The sequence below is a fragment of the Melitaea cinxia genome, chromosome 22 (genome assembly GCF_905220565.1).
Source record: "Melitaea cinxia chromosome 22, ilMelCinx1.1, whole genome shotgun sequence".
Taxonomy (NCBI): Eukaryota; Metazoa; Arthropoda; class Insecta; order Lepidoptera; family Nymphalidae; genus Melitaea; species Melitaea cinxia.
In genome coordinates this window covers 9,833,076-9,847,145 of record NC_059415.1, presented here as the reverse complement: position 1 = coordinate 9,847,145, position 14,070 = coordinate 9,833,076, and the positions used below count along the sequence as shown (strand labels likewise).

Genomic DNA, 14,070 nt, shown 5'->3' with positions numbered 1-14,070 from the left:
ATGTATATGTATAAAACCATATAATAAAAATGTAGTATATATATTAAACGTAAATAATAATAATATTAATAATGTATTAAAGAGAACAATAAAAGTGATAAATAAAATAAATAAATAAATAAAAACAAATAAATAATTTCTCATACCTGCCAGCGTTATAATACAAATCTTAATAATTACAAGTTTACAACATTACAATACTAAGCAAAATTGAACAAGGAAACTAAATTCAATTACTTTACCATTCTCGCAAAGAAAAATATATAAAAAAAAGAAAAAAAGGAAAAGGAAATATGGAGTCAGTATAAAATTTAAAATAAAGGTAGTAAAAACAGTAAGCCCTAAAAAGAAAAAAAAAAAGAAAATAGAACAACAATAAAAATAAAAACAATAAATAAAATAAAAAATAAAAAAGCATTTACATTGAATCCGTGGTTTAAGTATTGAGTATGGGAAACATGTCTCTAAACCATCTTTAGGCTGTGTGGCATTCAGCATTTGCCACACTAGAAGGAAAAGATTAAACAGCAAGTACGTCAATTTTGACATTGTCATATTGTGTTGTCATAGTATGTTTAACGACAGATTGGTTAAGTACATCTTCAATGTAAATGCTGTTTACCTACTTTATAATTACAAAATAAAATAAAATTAAGTGAAAGTTACAAATACCGATACCGATAAGAGTATACAACACAGATTACAGGCAATAATCGACCTTAAGGAAGGAATTGTTTTATGTAACATAATGGTAATAATTGTTTTATACAACATAATGGTAATAATTGTATAAACGTTAATACATTTGATATATTTGTAATCATTCAATAAATTCAAAATAAAAGAAAGAGAAAAAAAAAATTAAGAATAATATAAGATAAATTAATTAATTTTTAACATTCCTTTTGGGCCTTGGTGCAAGAAGAGACTGGGAAGTTTTAGTACCCTTTAAATTGGAGGCTGGAGGTGATATATCTACTGTTCTAGTTGCATCAGTTGTAGGAGCTGGCTCTTGTACTTCACATTGATTCATTATTACCGTTATATCAGCCGTGGAAACAATGCGGTGCCGAACGCCGTCTGGACCGATTATGATGATCTGTCCTTCTTTTGTCCAGCACTTCGAGACTCCAAAACGCTGCCTTGCGGACATGAATGCTTCGTGGCGACTTTTTGTTAAAAATTCCGATAGTGTGATGCCAGTATTTTTTAAATTAGTTTTGGAGTACCAGATTTTATTTCGCAATGCAAGATCATTAAACTTTATAAGAATTGGTCTTGGTTTACCAGCAGCCAAGCGGCCCATGCGTTGGCTTCGACTGACAGCAGTGCACTCTAACTCAGGAATCTTGATATGATCAGACAAGGCTTTGACAGCGGCTGATGTTGTATTCTCATTAGATGTCTCAGGTATACCGTGTACTAGTAGAATTTTTCTCCTGCTTCTCATTTCAAGCTCGTCAACCTGATTAGTTAACACTCTAAGCTGCAATTGCAGACTTTCCAATGCAGTTAGTACGAAAGTGCGAAATATACTGAATTGAGCAGCTATATTGGATGTAGGGCTACTAGTTGCTTGTAGGGTTTGTTGGAACTCAGCCATTTTAGTATTCAGTTGTGAAGCCAGATCATCTATAGACTGTTTGATTGACTCCATAGCTTGTGTAGTAATTTAAGATAGCGGTGATTTTTGCAGATGACAGCAGAAACTGGAGTTACGTACAATTTAGTAGAAATATTACTATGAGAGGACTTTAACTGACAGGTATTATGAACCTTTAGCACATATCACTCATATATACTGATATTTATATATTTAATTTAAATATAAAAACAGAGAGCTCACAAAAGTGTTGTTGTGTATTTTGCAGCTACCCGCCTTATACTTAATTATGTATCGAAGTTTGTATACACGGGCTAAAAGTAATACCAAAATAAAATTATTGTTGTTCTTTCCATCCACTTACTTAAATCATTGGCTTTAGTTCGTCTATTACAGGCGATTTAGACAGTGTCAGATAGACACGGTGTCGTCTAGGACACTCTTCAGGAAAACGCAGAGCTGCCTAAGCTCTGCGCCACCCTCTCGACCTCACTGGCTAAGCCCACAGGAACGACGAGTCAATACGTGTGGAGCCAATTCAGCTGCAGGAGTCTTTCGCATTAGAGTTACGCTACGAATGCTTGACGGAGACCCCATTCCGGGTATCAAATAAAGTTTTCCCTCTCCAGGACCCTGATGATTTTGTGCCAGGTTTATCCCTCGGTCGCCTTTTACAACCCCCACGGGAAGAAAGGGGGTGGTCGCTATTCTACTTGGCCGACACCACACGGCAAACTTACCACTTACTTAAATAGCGTATCATTAAAGTACATTCTTACTACGTGCAACTTTAAGTTTTAAACCAAATATCGATCAAAAGCAGTAGTTTAGGCACAACACAGGTTTTTGTTTCTTCGACGTGGTTGTGGATGAGTACTACGTGTTTAATTAACTATTTTTACTGTAAAACTGGCAAACAAGCGTACGCCCCATCTAATCTGCGGATACCGTACCCATGGACACCTACAACACCAGGATCATTAGAAGCGTGTTACAGACTCTCACGTTTTACTCTTTCCCCAATTTATAGCTCTTTTACTCATTACAGGAACATAATATTGCTTGGAAACAGTATAATTTAGCTGTGCAACGCCTAGTAAAAGAAAAGAGCAATTACGCATCAAACAAATTAGTAACATTTATATATGTTACAATCTTTGGTAAGCCATTATACTGCTCAATTAATTAAGAGCCCTCGATCAAAATATACTACATTTTGATTTAATTACATGCCTCTGCCTTGACTCCACTTTGTTTTATATTACTGCATTAAAAGTACAACTAAAAAAATAAATCATCATCATATATACAGTCCACTGCTGGACATAGGCCTCCACAAGTTCACGCCAAAAATAACGTGAACTCATGTGTTTTATATGTGTAGTTAAAAAAATAAATAACTTTTGATTAATATCTAATTTACGATCTATTAATATATTAATCACATAGAAGATTCCTACTATCGCAATAAAATGTTAAGAATAAATTCAATAACACAGTCGATTTACTTATTTCTACTGTGTATTTATCTATGGAATGTAATTTGTATGATCCATACAAAATACTTTGTATGAACATTTTCGAATGCACGTTACGAATCAAAATGCAAACGTAATGCATATATTGTCGGAGCACGAATGTAAGTTACAATAGTAGGTGGAAAGTCGAGCTCACTACATAATTTCTCTAGGGATATAACTACACAATATTTCACGCAGGGCTGCTCCGCTGAATGCTATGCAAAACGCGATAATTACTTGAAACTGCATATTTAATATGTAACTCTTATTTATTCCAGAGGCAATTCATTGATGCGTTTCGAAATATCAAAAATTTATGATACAGGTATAAGCTTTGATATATTTTAATAAATTTAAAAAATATATATTTAAATTTTTTTTAATTAAAAATAGTTTATTACTATAGAAGTATAATAGTCTTTGACAACAGAACCTATTGTTAAAACTTATCATTTCAAATAATTAAGGTTGAATTTCGACCACTAAATATAATTGCACAGTAATCTTCTTAATATATATAAATCTCGTGTCACAATGTTTTTCCTCAATGGACTCCTAAACTACTTAACCGATTTTAGTCAAATTTGCACACCGTGTGCAGTTTCATCCAACTTAAAAGATAGGCTATATTTTATTTTGATATATTATGTTATTACTATATTTCAGAAAAAAATAAGGTGATACGAAGTTCGCCAGTATAATATATATTATGACGATTTAAAAGTGCTTTTGAAGCGCATTTAAATAAAAAAGGTTTTCGATTTTGATAATTTATTCAATAGAGTAAGAGGTCTATTTTTTGGTGTAGATTATTGTTCCTTTCAGTTTAGGAAAAAAAGCAACAGTTTATTTTATTAGACAAATTTTTAAAATTGTCTAAGAGGTTTTAATCAGGAACAAGTTGCAGAGAAAAATTAACTATTCTTTATAATATGTTATTGTATAATGAAACGCCGTAATATTACCGAACCGTACTAATTTATTCAAATCAACTTTTAAACTACGTGCAATCGAAAAGAAATAGTTTAAGCGCGATTTAAATTGCCATCAGCGCCATCTATTAGAAGATTTATACACTAACATCCCGCCACCCCAAGGACGACTTAGTCCTTAATTAACAAAAGTAAATTAACAACTAAATTCATAATCATAATATTGAAGATCACTCAATCGTCCATGGGTAGAGGGCATAGCTTGACTATAGGTCTTTTAAACTTTTTAGTTTTATTTTGAAGTGTCACTACTCTAGTTATGCCATCCACACCTGGATGTTTATCAATTACTCGACCCAAAAGCCATTTGCCTGGTGGCAGTCTATCATCTTTCACTAGAACAATAGTACCAATCTTTATGTCTGGACAACCCTTATTCCATTTAGAACGATTTTGGAGGGAAACTAAATATTCATTTTGCCAGCGGTGCCAAAAGCTTTGCATCATTTGCTGTAACATGCGCCAGCGTTGAAGGGGACTCAATTTTACATTTTCAAGTGGTTCATCAGGCACAACGAACGGAGGCTCGCCAATCAAAAAATGTCCAGGTGTTAATGGAGGTTCATCTAAGGAAGAATTAATTAAGGTTAAAGGACGGGAGTTTACACATGACTCGATTTGTGTTAAAAGAGTATAAAACTCCTCAAAAGTAAGGGAAGTTTGACCAATAACTCTTTTCAAATGTGTTTTTACTGATTTCACCCCGGACTCCCACAATCCCCCGAAGTGAGGAGAGTGAGGTGGTATAAAGTGCCAGTTTGTTTGGTCATTAGCTAATAATTCTGAAATTTCTGAAACAACATGAGATTTAACATTTTTAAAAACTATATCTAATTCCCGTGAAGCCCCAACAAAATTTGTACCGCAGTCACTCCACATATCCTTACAGTGACCACGTCGAGCTGTAAATCTTTTAAACGCGGCTATAAAGGCAGAAGAGGTCAAGTCACTTACTACTTCCAGGTGAATGGCTTTTGTTACAGTACACACAAAAAGACAAATATAAGCTTTACAAAGTTTTTTACATCTACCTGGGTACAGTTTTAAGCTAAAAGGTCCTGCAAAGTCTGTGCCTGTAGTCCTGAAGGGACGATCAGGCCGTACTCTATAGTGAGGTAGATTACCCATAAATGGAAAGTGAGGTACAGCGCTTTGTTTAAAACAAGGAATACATTTTTTAATAACAATTTTGGTTAAGTTTTTAACTCTAAATATCCAGTATTTTTGTCTTATATAGTTTAATGTGAGTTGATGACCTCCATGCAGTGTCCTTATGTGAGCATCAATAGTTATTAATTTGGATAGTTGACAATTGTGACTTAAAACAATAGGTGACTTTTGATAAGGAGGTATTTCTGCATTGCGGAGTCGCCCACCCACTCTTACAATTTGATCTTTATCAAGGTAAGGATTAAGAGTATACAATTTACTTTTCTTAGGGACACATTTCCCTTGTGACAAACAATCAATTTCAATTTCAAAATATTTGTGTTGTGATAATTTAATACAAAGATTTAATGAACTTTTTAGTTCAGTTGCAGTTAAAAATGAACTAATATTCCTTTGCCCTTTAAGTTTACAATTTTGTATGAATCTCTGACAATATGCTGTCACACGGACTAATTTGGAAAGGTTTGAGAATTTATACAGATAAGAATCAATAAAATTTTCATTTAAACAAACATGAGTAAGTACCTTTGTTTTTAATTCTAAATTTGTTTCAGGAATGTGACTATCATTTGCAATAACAGTTGGTTGTTTTAAAAATGTAGGGCCATTCCACCATAGTTCTGACTGCTGTAATTCAATTGGATTAATTCCACGCGAGGCTACATCAGCAGGATTACAAATAGAGGGAATGTGATGCCATTGAGAGCTATTTGTACAAGTCAAAATTTCAGCCGTGCGATTAGCAACAAAAGTAGACCAGTTATTAGGAGTTTTCCGCAACCAAGCCAAAACGATGGTAGAATCTGTCCAAGCGTACACATTACTTTTATCAATCTTTAATTCCAGTATCAATACTCTTAGCATCCTAGCCAGTAATACTGCACCACAAAGTTCAAGACGAGGTAGTGATACTTGTTTTACAGGAGCTACCCGTGATTTGGCAGCAATCAAACGAATATTAACTTTGTCACCATCCCGAACTCTGAGGTACACAACACAAGCATAAGCAACACAAGATGCATCACAAAATCCATGAAGTTCAATTTCAGACGTTACATTTGAAATGAAGAGCCAGCGTGGAAGCTCAATGGTTTGTGCATTTGCAAAATTTTCAATGTAAGTCAACCATTCAGCTTTCAACTCTGGAGTCAATTCTTCATCCCAGTCTAAGCCCGCTAACCACAGCTTTTGCATAAATATTTTAAGACAAATGATAGCCGGTGCCAACCAACCCAGAGGGTCAAAAGTCTTAGCTATAGCAGAGAGTACATTTCTTTTAGTAATGAGTTCAGTATCACAATCTAAGTTTAATTTTAGCTCAAAATTGTCTGTCTGTGAATTCCATACTATACCTAATGCCTTAATTGTACCTTGAACCTTAATATGCACTACACTTTGTGACTCTCTATCGTCATTTGGGATTTTAGACAACACTGATTCACTGTTAGACGACCACTTGTGTAGTTTGAAACCACCACGATTAAGTAGCTCTGTCAAGCCACTTTGTAGCCTTATTGCATCTTCTTCGGTGGAGGCTCCTGTCATCAGGTCATCCATGTAAATATCTGATTTTATTATTGCAGATTCTTGAGGGAAGTTAACAGTTTCATCTTCAGCGAGCTGATGCAAGGTACGCATTGCCAGAAATGGTGCCGAGGATGTACCATATGTTACAGTAAGTAGTCGGTACTCTTCTACTGGATCCTTGGGAGATTTTCGCCATAATATCCTTTGATAATCACGGTCTTCCTTTGATATCAAAATCTGTCTGTACATCTTCATTATGTCACCAATCAAGCAAATTTTGTGTTGTCTCCAGCGAGTGATCAGATTCCTTATATCTTGTAGTATAGAAGGTCCTGTTAATAATTCTTCATTTAATGATTTTCCATTGACAGGTGTAGCACTTCCATCAAACACTACTCTTAATTTAGTGCTGATATTCTCTGGTCGCACTACAGCATGATGAGGTAAGTAGTAACATTGATTTTTTGTTTTAAGTTCTCTTTCAGGTACAGGTTCCATATGTCCACTTGTTAAATATTCATCCATAAACCTTATGTATTTTTCTTTCAGGTCATATGATTGTGTGAAACGCTTTTCCATCTGTTGCAGACGACACAGCGCTACAAGTTTAGTGTCACCGAGCGCTGTTGGTGGAGTTTCTCGAAAAGGTAAGTGAACAACATATCGTCCTTCATCAGTACGAGTGTGAGTTTTCTTAAAGTGTTCCTCGCACAACACTTCCAGTTCTGTGAGAGGTTTCTCATGAGATAAGGGCTCTTCTATTTCCCAAAACTGCCTGAGCAACTGATCCACATCAACTTTTGTGTGAGTGACAATGACATCATGTTTTTGTGGTTCTATTTGTGAGACTCTTCCAGATATTAACCAGCCCAAGCGAGAATTGACTGCGACAAGAGACTTGTGTTTGTGTATACCTTCTTGTATTATTTCAGCATGCACGTCGGCACCCAACAAAATATCAATATGCCTTGGCTTGTAATACTCTGGATCTGCTAGATCTAAAGACATTGTAGAAGGCCAGGCATCTTGTGCGAATTCCCTTGAAGGTAGTAATGAAGTAAGTTTTTTAAGTATATAAGCTTTAACTTCAATTGGTTGTGTACATTGCTTAGTAGATTGTATTGTAAATTTCACCATAGACCTTATTGTAACCACTGTTGAATTGGATACACCAGTGACTTTGCCATGCACAGGAATACGGTCCAGTTGTAATAGTTGTGCAGCTGCTTCAGTAAGGAATGAGGCCTGAGAACCTTGATCTATTAGCGCTCGTAAGATGTATGTATTACCCTTTTGTGCCTTTACAGCCAATTGAGCTGTCGCTAAAATTACTTGGTGGCTCTGAGTTTCAGTTTTCATACAAACTGTGTTGCAAGATGAAGCAGGATGTTCTCTCTTTTCTTCAGTTGAAGATGAGCTACCACTTAATAAGTCTGTCTTATTGAAGGGTGTGTAATGCAGCAGAGTGTGATGGCGTCGCCCACATTTCTTACAAGTTGTACTCTGTCTACAGTTCAAAACATTATGTCCCTTAATAAGGCAATTAAAGCATATGTTGTTTCTCTTAATGAAGTCCTGGCGTTCTGAAACCTTTAAGTTGGCAAAATCTTTACAGTGGCAAATATAATGATTCTGTGAACAATATGTGCAAGCATTTTTCATTTCCATTACAAAAGATTTGACGTTAGTGACTTTTTGCGGCATAGGTTTTCTTACATAATCCTTAGGTTGCGTAGTGTATATCATTTCCATAGAGCGAAATCTTTTTTCTAAAAACAAGGTTAATTGGTGAAACGTAGGTATATCAGTTGAGTTTTCCAGGGACTGTTCCCACAACTTGTGTGATTCAGTATCTAATTTTTTAACAGTTATATGCACTATGATTGCATCCCAATTTGATACATCAATTCTGATATTCTTTAGCGAGTCGAGGCATTGAGTAGTAGTATCTAATAAGTCTTTAATACCTTGTGTAGATTCCGTTGTCATCTTCTTTTGGTTCAATAAGCGGTTTAAGATATTGTTTACTATAACTCTTTGATTGTCAAATCTGTCAACTAATTTTTGCCACGCATCTTGGTAATTTGCATCACTGAGACTAAAATTTTGAAGCAATTGTTCGGCTTCTCCGGTCAAACTAGATTTCAAGTAATGATGTTTCTCAATATTTGACAAGTTATTATCATTATGTATGAGTGATAGATACAGATCTCTGAAACTTATCCAATTACTGTAATCTCCATTAAATTTTGGTATTGGTATTGGTGGCAATTTTGGTTTCAATTTTGAGAAGTCAGAAGTGTCATTAGCATTCTTACCGGAGGTATGAGTAGAATCTAATTCATATAAATAATCCTTTAACAACGTTTTTAAATCCAAATAGGCATCTTCCGTAATACTATAGTTATTCTCCGAATCGAAGTCACAACTTTTTAATTCCTTTTCCGAATATTTTGTTTGAAAATAATGATATTGTTTGTTATATGAATCCATATACTCGTTTAATGTCTCTAATCGCGTGTCCAAATAACCTCTTGTTATTTTGGATCGGCTACATTTCTTAGTATTAGTTAACAACTTTATGATTTTGTTTGACAATTCAGTAATAATTCCTATTTGCGTTTTAATATCAGCCATATTTCGTAATTTTAAGTTTAAAAACAATTCAAGCACAATTTCTAAAGTCTATTTTTATTATGTCACTGACAGTTGTTACAGTTAATTTTGAAAACAATAATTTTACTAAGTCCAGTTTGTTTGAAAATTTTCTAAGTCCAAACAACGCCTAATAATTGAATTCGCTAAGTCCACATAACACGTAAGAATTCTAAGTCACTTTACGAAATTATTCTAAGTTCGATTATTCACCAGAGACTAAGTTAATTTAACACCACTGTACTCACGTTACCGCTAAGTCCACAAACAAAGAAGAGCAGTCCCGTCACTATCACTGCAATCCTGTTAAGCGTCACTTCACAGTTCACTAATTTTGCACCACACAACTTCACTACACGACACTTGCACTTTTTCACTACTTAACACTTATCCGACTACGAAGGACCACGAAATGTATAATGAAACGCCGTAATATTACCGAACCGTACTAATTTATTCAAATCAACTTTTAAACTACGTGCAATCGAAAAGAAATAGTTTAAGCGCGATTTAAATTGCCATCAGCGCCATCTATTAGAAGATTTATACACTAACAGTTATAGACTAAGTGAATAATATGATAATATAAAAAATGCCCGCGCATGATAACTATACAAATAATCAAATGGACAGGACATTATTAGAGTGCTCGTCACATATGAGGAAGAATAAAAAAAATCAGATTTTCTTACTGTAATATTCTTATATTTTCTTCACTATTCAATTATTAGTAAAATCAACAATTTGAAACAAACTTTTTCTTTCGTTTAGTGTTTTTTTTTAACCAGACGATTTTAGTTAGAAAATAATATTATTTGCTCGCAAATAAAAAAAACTGTCTTGCACACTCTTGGAATTTAAATAAGATAACAATTTTTTAATACTAAAATTAAAATTAGGAACACACGAACTTGTCTAAATTTTAAAATAAAACGTAATTAAAAAACTATAGCACTAGCTTATAAAAGGTTCGAATTATTCCTAGCACAAGGTTGGAGGTTACTAAATGTCACTTAGCCGATCATGCTCCGAAGCACTACGTGGTAGTTGGTACCGCCCGTAGCACCACCTTGCACCACGTGGTTAAGCTCACACAGCTCCCCACGATTTCTGGCGACGTAAAATAAGCGTCGCCGACTGCCACAGGGTCGATAACCATCAGAACCGGAAAGGTTGGGCAAAATGACTCGCCTCGTGGTCACACCAGAAGCACCCGGCACCGCCCGTCACCGCCTCGCCAAGGACCCTGGAAGGTCACACCAGAAGGTGACTCTTTCCCATAGCCAACCCCCAATGTCTCTGGGTTGACATGGAAATGGCCCACTAAGGACAAAGCACCATCTAACATCTTACAAAATTAAACAAATAAAACTTCTTGAAACAATTTCAAATAGTCCAATCACGACACAATCAACATACACAATCATAATTAAAACAAGAACTTAATCTACGTTAGTAGCACAATGAGTCACACAACAAATCGCACACTGAACCTGGCCGTGGCTGGAGACGAAGGAAAAGAAAGAGTCACTCGCCACAAGCGCTTATATACTGATGAGCTAAATCCTACTCACCATGTCCCCGCCTGATACGCAAAACCACACGTCACAAGGACTGCGCTAATATACGTCAACGCCTAACAAAAAGAAAAGAGCAATTACGCCCCAAAATAAATTTATAACATTATATATGTTACATTAACAACGTAGAATACAAAACAACAGTCAAGTAAATACGCATTATCAAAGATTACACAAATAGTAGGTACTCATTAAAAAAAAATATCGAAATCGGTGTACCCAGTAAAAAGTTATGAGATATAATACAACGTAGATCGACGAAAAAATAGTAAAGTAAATACGCATTATTTAAAATTACTAAAAAGCACAAGAGATCACAATAGATCTCAATTAAATTTAAACGAGACTCAATTAAATTTTAACATGACACGCATAATTGAAAAAAAAAAAAACAGAAATCGGTTTACCCAGTCAAAAGTTCTGATGTAACAATATAGGCGAATTGACAACCTTTTTTTCGTCCTTTTTTTTTTTTGAAGTCGCTTAAAAATAAGGTAGGTAGGTTCATCACTTTTTAATGTTTTAGTTCGTGAGTATAACTACGTAATAACTATTATGATCAATTTTAGAATTTTTTGTTATTTTTTTCAAAACATATTATTCGTATCGTTCGTTCGTTGTGTAGGTATATTGTTTCAATTGGCTAAATTTGTATTTAAAATGAACCCACTTTGTCTATAGTTATTCATTTGATACATCTTTCTCCTGAAAAGGAGGAGAAGAAGGAATGCTTATGCTTAGCAGTGGAATTTTACAACCTGAATCGATAATAATATCTGCAGAATATCTCACTTCTAAAGGCTTAATAATTATCTATAATATAAAAATGAGTCGCTGAATGTGTTGCTAAGCGCAAAACTCGAGAACGGTTGGACCGATTTCGCTAATTCTTTTTTTAAAATATTCCTTGAAGTACGAGGATGGTTCTTACGGAGAGAAAAATTCAAAAAAAAATTTTAAATTTCCTGAAAAAGTCTAAAAACAATACTTTTCTATACTCCCATACAAAAGATTTGTGATAATAGTTAAAAGTCAATTTGAACTTTAATACCATACGATAAAGTTTGTGTTAGGCGATACGAAGTTCGCCGGGTCAGCTAGTGATATAATAAAAATAAAAATCTTTTGCTATCAAAATTTTAGTCATTTGTCTACGAGTTTCAATGAACACCATTAATAATTGTTTTATATATATTTGACTGTTCTGGATTCACCAATATAGTCGATTTAGGATATTAAAACTCGAGCATCACTTCTTGAAAACCCTCTGTGTTTAATAATGTAAGTTTAGACTTTAGAGTTATGAAATTCAACCGCATCCCAGCATACTGTTCTGAACTCAGACAGATCCTAGTTTAATAACATAGTTAACTAATATATTATGAACCCTATACTAAGAAATAAAGATTCTCTCTTTATCAACTCCTTAATCTCCTTTTTTGAATCATATCTTAACACGTGGTTCAATAAGTCCCGAGACTAAGTACTAAAAAAAGGTTTTTTTTATAAAATGAATTTTTATTCATCAACATAGTCTCCTCCAAGAGCGATACAGTCCCTCCAACGCTTTTCTAACTTTTCTATCCCATGTGTGTAGAACGATTTGTCGTTGGCTTCGAAATAAGCCTCCGTTGCTGCGATAACTTCACTATTTGAGTCAAATTTCTTACCCTGAAGCATTTTTTTGAGGTCTGCAAACAGCCAGTAATTGCTGGGGGCCAAGTCTGGCGAATAAGGGGGATGAGGAAGCAATTCGAAGCCCAATTCGTTAATTTTGGCCATCGTTCTCACGGACTTGTGACAAGGCGCGTTGTCCTGGTGAAACACCACTTTCTTTTTGTTCATGTGAGGCCGTTTATCCGCAATTTCGTACTTCAATCGCTCCAATAAGCACATGTAATAGTCACTATTGATATTTTGCCCCTTTTCAAGGTAGTCGATGAAAAGTATTCCATGCGCATCCCAAAATATAGACGCCATAACCTTACCGGCCGATTTCTGAGTCTTTGGACGCTTCGGGCGGCTTTCACCAGCCGCTCTCCACTCCGCTGCCTGCCGATTGAATTCCGGAGTGAAATGGTATATCCAGGTTTCATCCATTGTTACATACCGACGTAAAAAATCCTTTTTATTATGATTCATCAGCGCCAAACATCGCTCTGAATCATTGATACGTTGTTCCTTTTGATTAGTTGTAAGCAAACGCGGCACCCACTTAGAAAAAAGCTTTTTCATGGCCAAATTTTTATGTAAAATAGTGAAAACACTACCAGCTGAAATCTTCACTATCTCGGCTATCTCTCGCACTTTTACCTTCCGATCTTCCAATACGATTTTGAGGACTTGGTTAATATTTTATTGAGTCACTGCTTCATTTGGACGACCTGAGCGTTCCCCATCATTGGTGTCCATGCGACCGCGTTTGAAGTCGGCATACCACCGACAAATGGTTGCTTTAGAGGGAGCTGATCCTGCATAACATTTTATAAGCCATTGCTGTGCTTCAACGGTATTTTTTCCCATTAAAAAACAATGTTTTATCAACACGCGAAACTCGTTTTTTTCCATTGTATCGAAATTACAACCGTAGCGTCACTTAAATGTTTCAAAATCAATAATTTTATTGTTCCATTTTTAAAAATTTGACACATATTCTTGTATTGATAGCCAGTACTTTTTAAAAATCAAAAGAATTTTTAATATATGCGCCATTTCCAGGTTAGTCTCGGGACTTATTGAACGATCTAGTATTATGACCATAAACTGAATATGCTTTTTTTGCAATTGTTTCTTGACTTTCTGTTTTCATTTTTAAAAGTATTTTAATGTATTTATACCTATTTTATATTTTATTATTTGCACCGAATGCACATTTAAGTTACTTGACTGAGGTAGGGCACAGCAGGATACATCCTCCTCTAAATCTGGAAAAGCGTGACTTGGGAAGTACCTCGTACCTTACAGAACGGTTAACGGTCTTCTTAGGGTCTTAAACTACGGTAATCACTTACCATCAGGGGAGT

General features: G+C 34.9%; 2 protein-coding genes and 2 long non-coding RNA genes across 5 annotated transcripts; 1 reads left to right on the top strand and 3 right to left on the bottom strand.

The window, feature by feature from the left end:
• Positions 1-4,289: 4,289 nt before the first annotated feature.
• LOC123664611 lies at positions 4,290-6,923 on the bottom strand. Its single transcript, XM_045599129.1, has one exon. The coding sequence runs from the start codon at positions 6,921-6,923 to the stop codon at positions 4,290-4,292; it is 2,634 nt and encodes an 877-aa protein (XP_045455085.1).
• Positions 6,924-6,948: 25 nt separating this feature from the next.
• Positions 6,949-7,378, top strand: LOC123664752. The gene is made up of 3 exons (XR_006744887.1): positions 6,949-6,960; positions 7,184-7,255; positions 7,362-7,378. It is a non-coding gene; the product is annotated as an uncharacterized LOC123664752 (long non-coding RNA).
• A 33-nt stretch (positions 7,379-7,411) lies between these two features.
• On the bottom strand, positions 7,412-9,449 carry LOC123664610. The gene is made up of 2 exons (XM_045599128.1): positions 7,473-9,449; positions 7,412-7,435 (listed from the first exon to the last, which is right to left on the bottom strand). The coding sequence occupies exons 1-2, from the start codon at positions 9,447-9,449 to the stop codon at positions 7,412-7,414; spliced, it is 2,001 nt and encodes a 666-aa protein (XP_045455084.1).
• A 701-nt stretch (positions 9,450-10,150) lies between these two features.
• On the bottom strand, positions 10,151-11,020 carry LOC123664549. 2 transcript variants are annotated; one of them, XR_006744838.1, is made up of 2 exons: positions 10,954-11,020; positions 10,151-10,713 (listed from the first exon to the last, which is right to left on the bottom strand). It is a non-coding gene; the product is annotated as an uncharacterized LOC123664549 (long non-coding RNA). The 2 variants fall into 2 exon arrangements; XR_006744839.1 differs by having other exon boundaries at positions 10,940-10,994.
• Between the last annotated feature and the right edge of the window lie 3,050 nt (positions 11,021-14,070).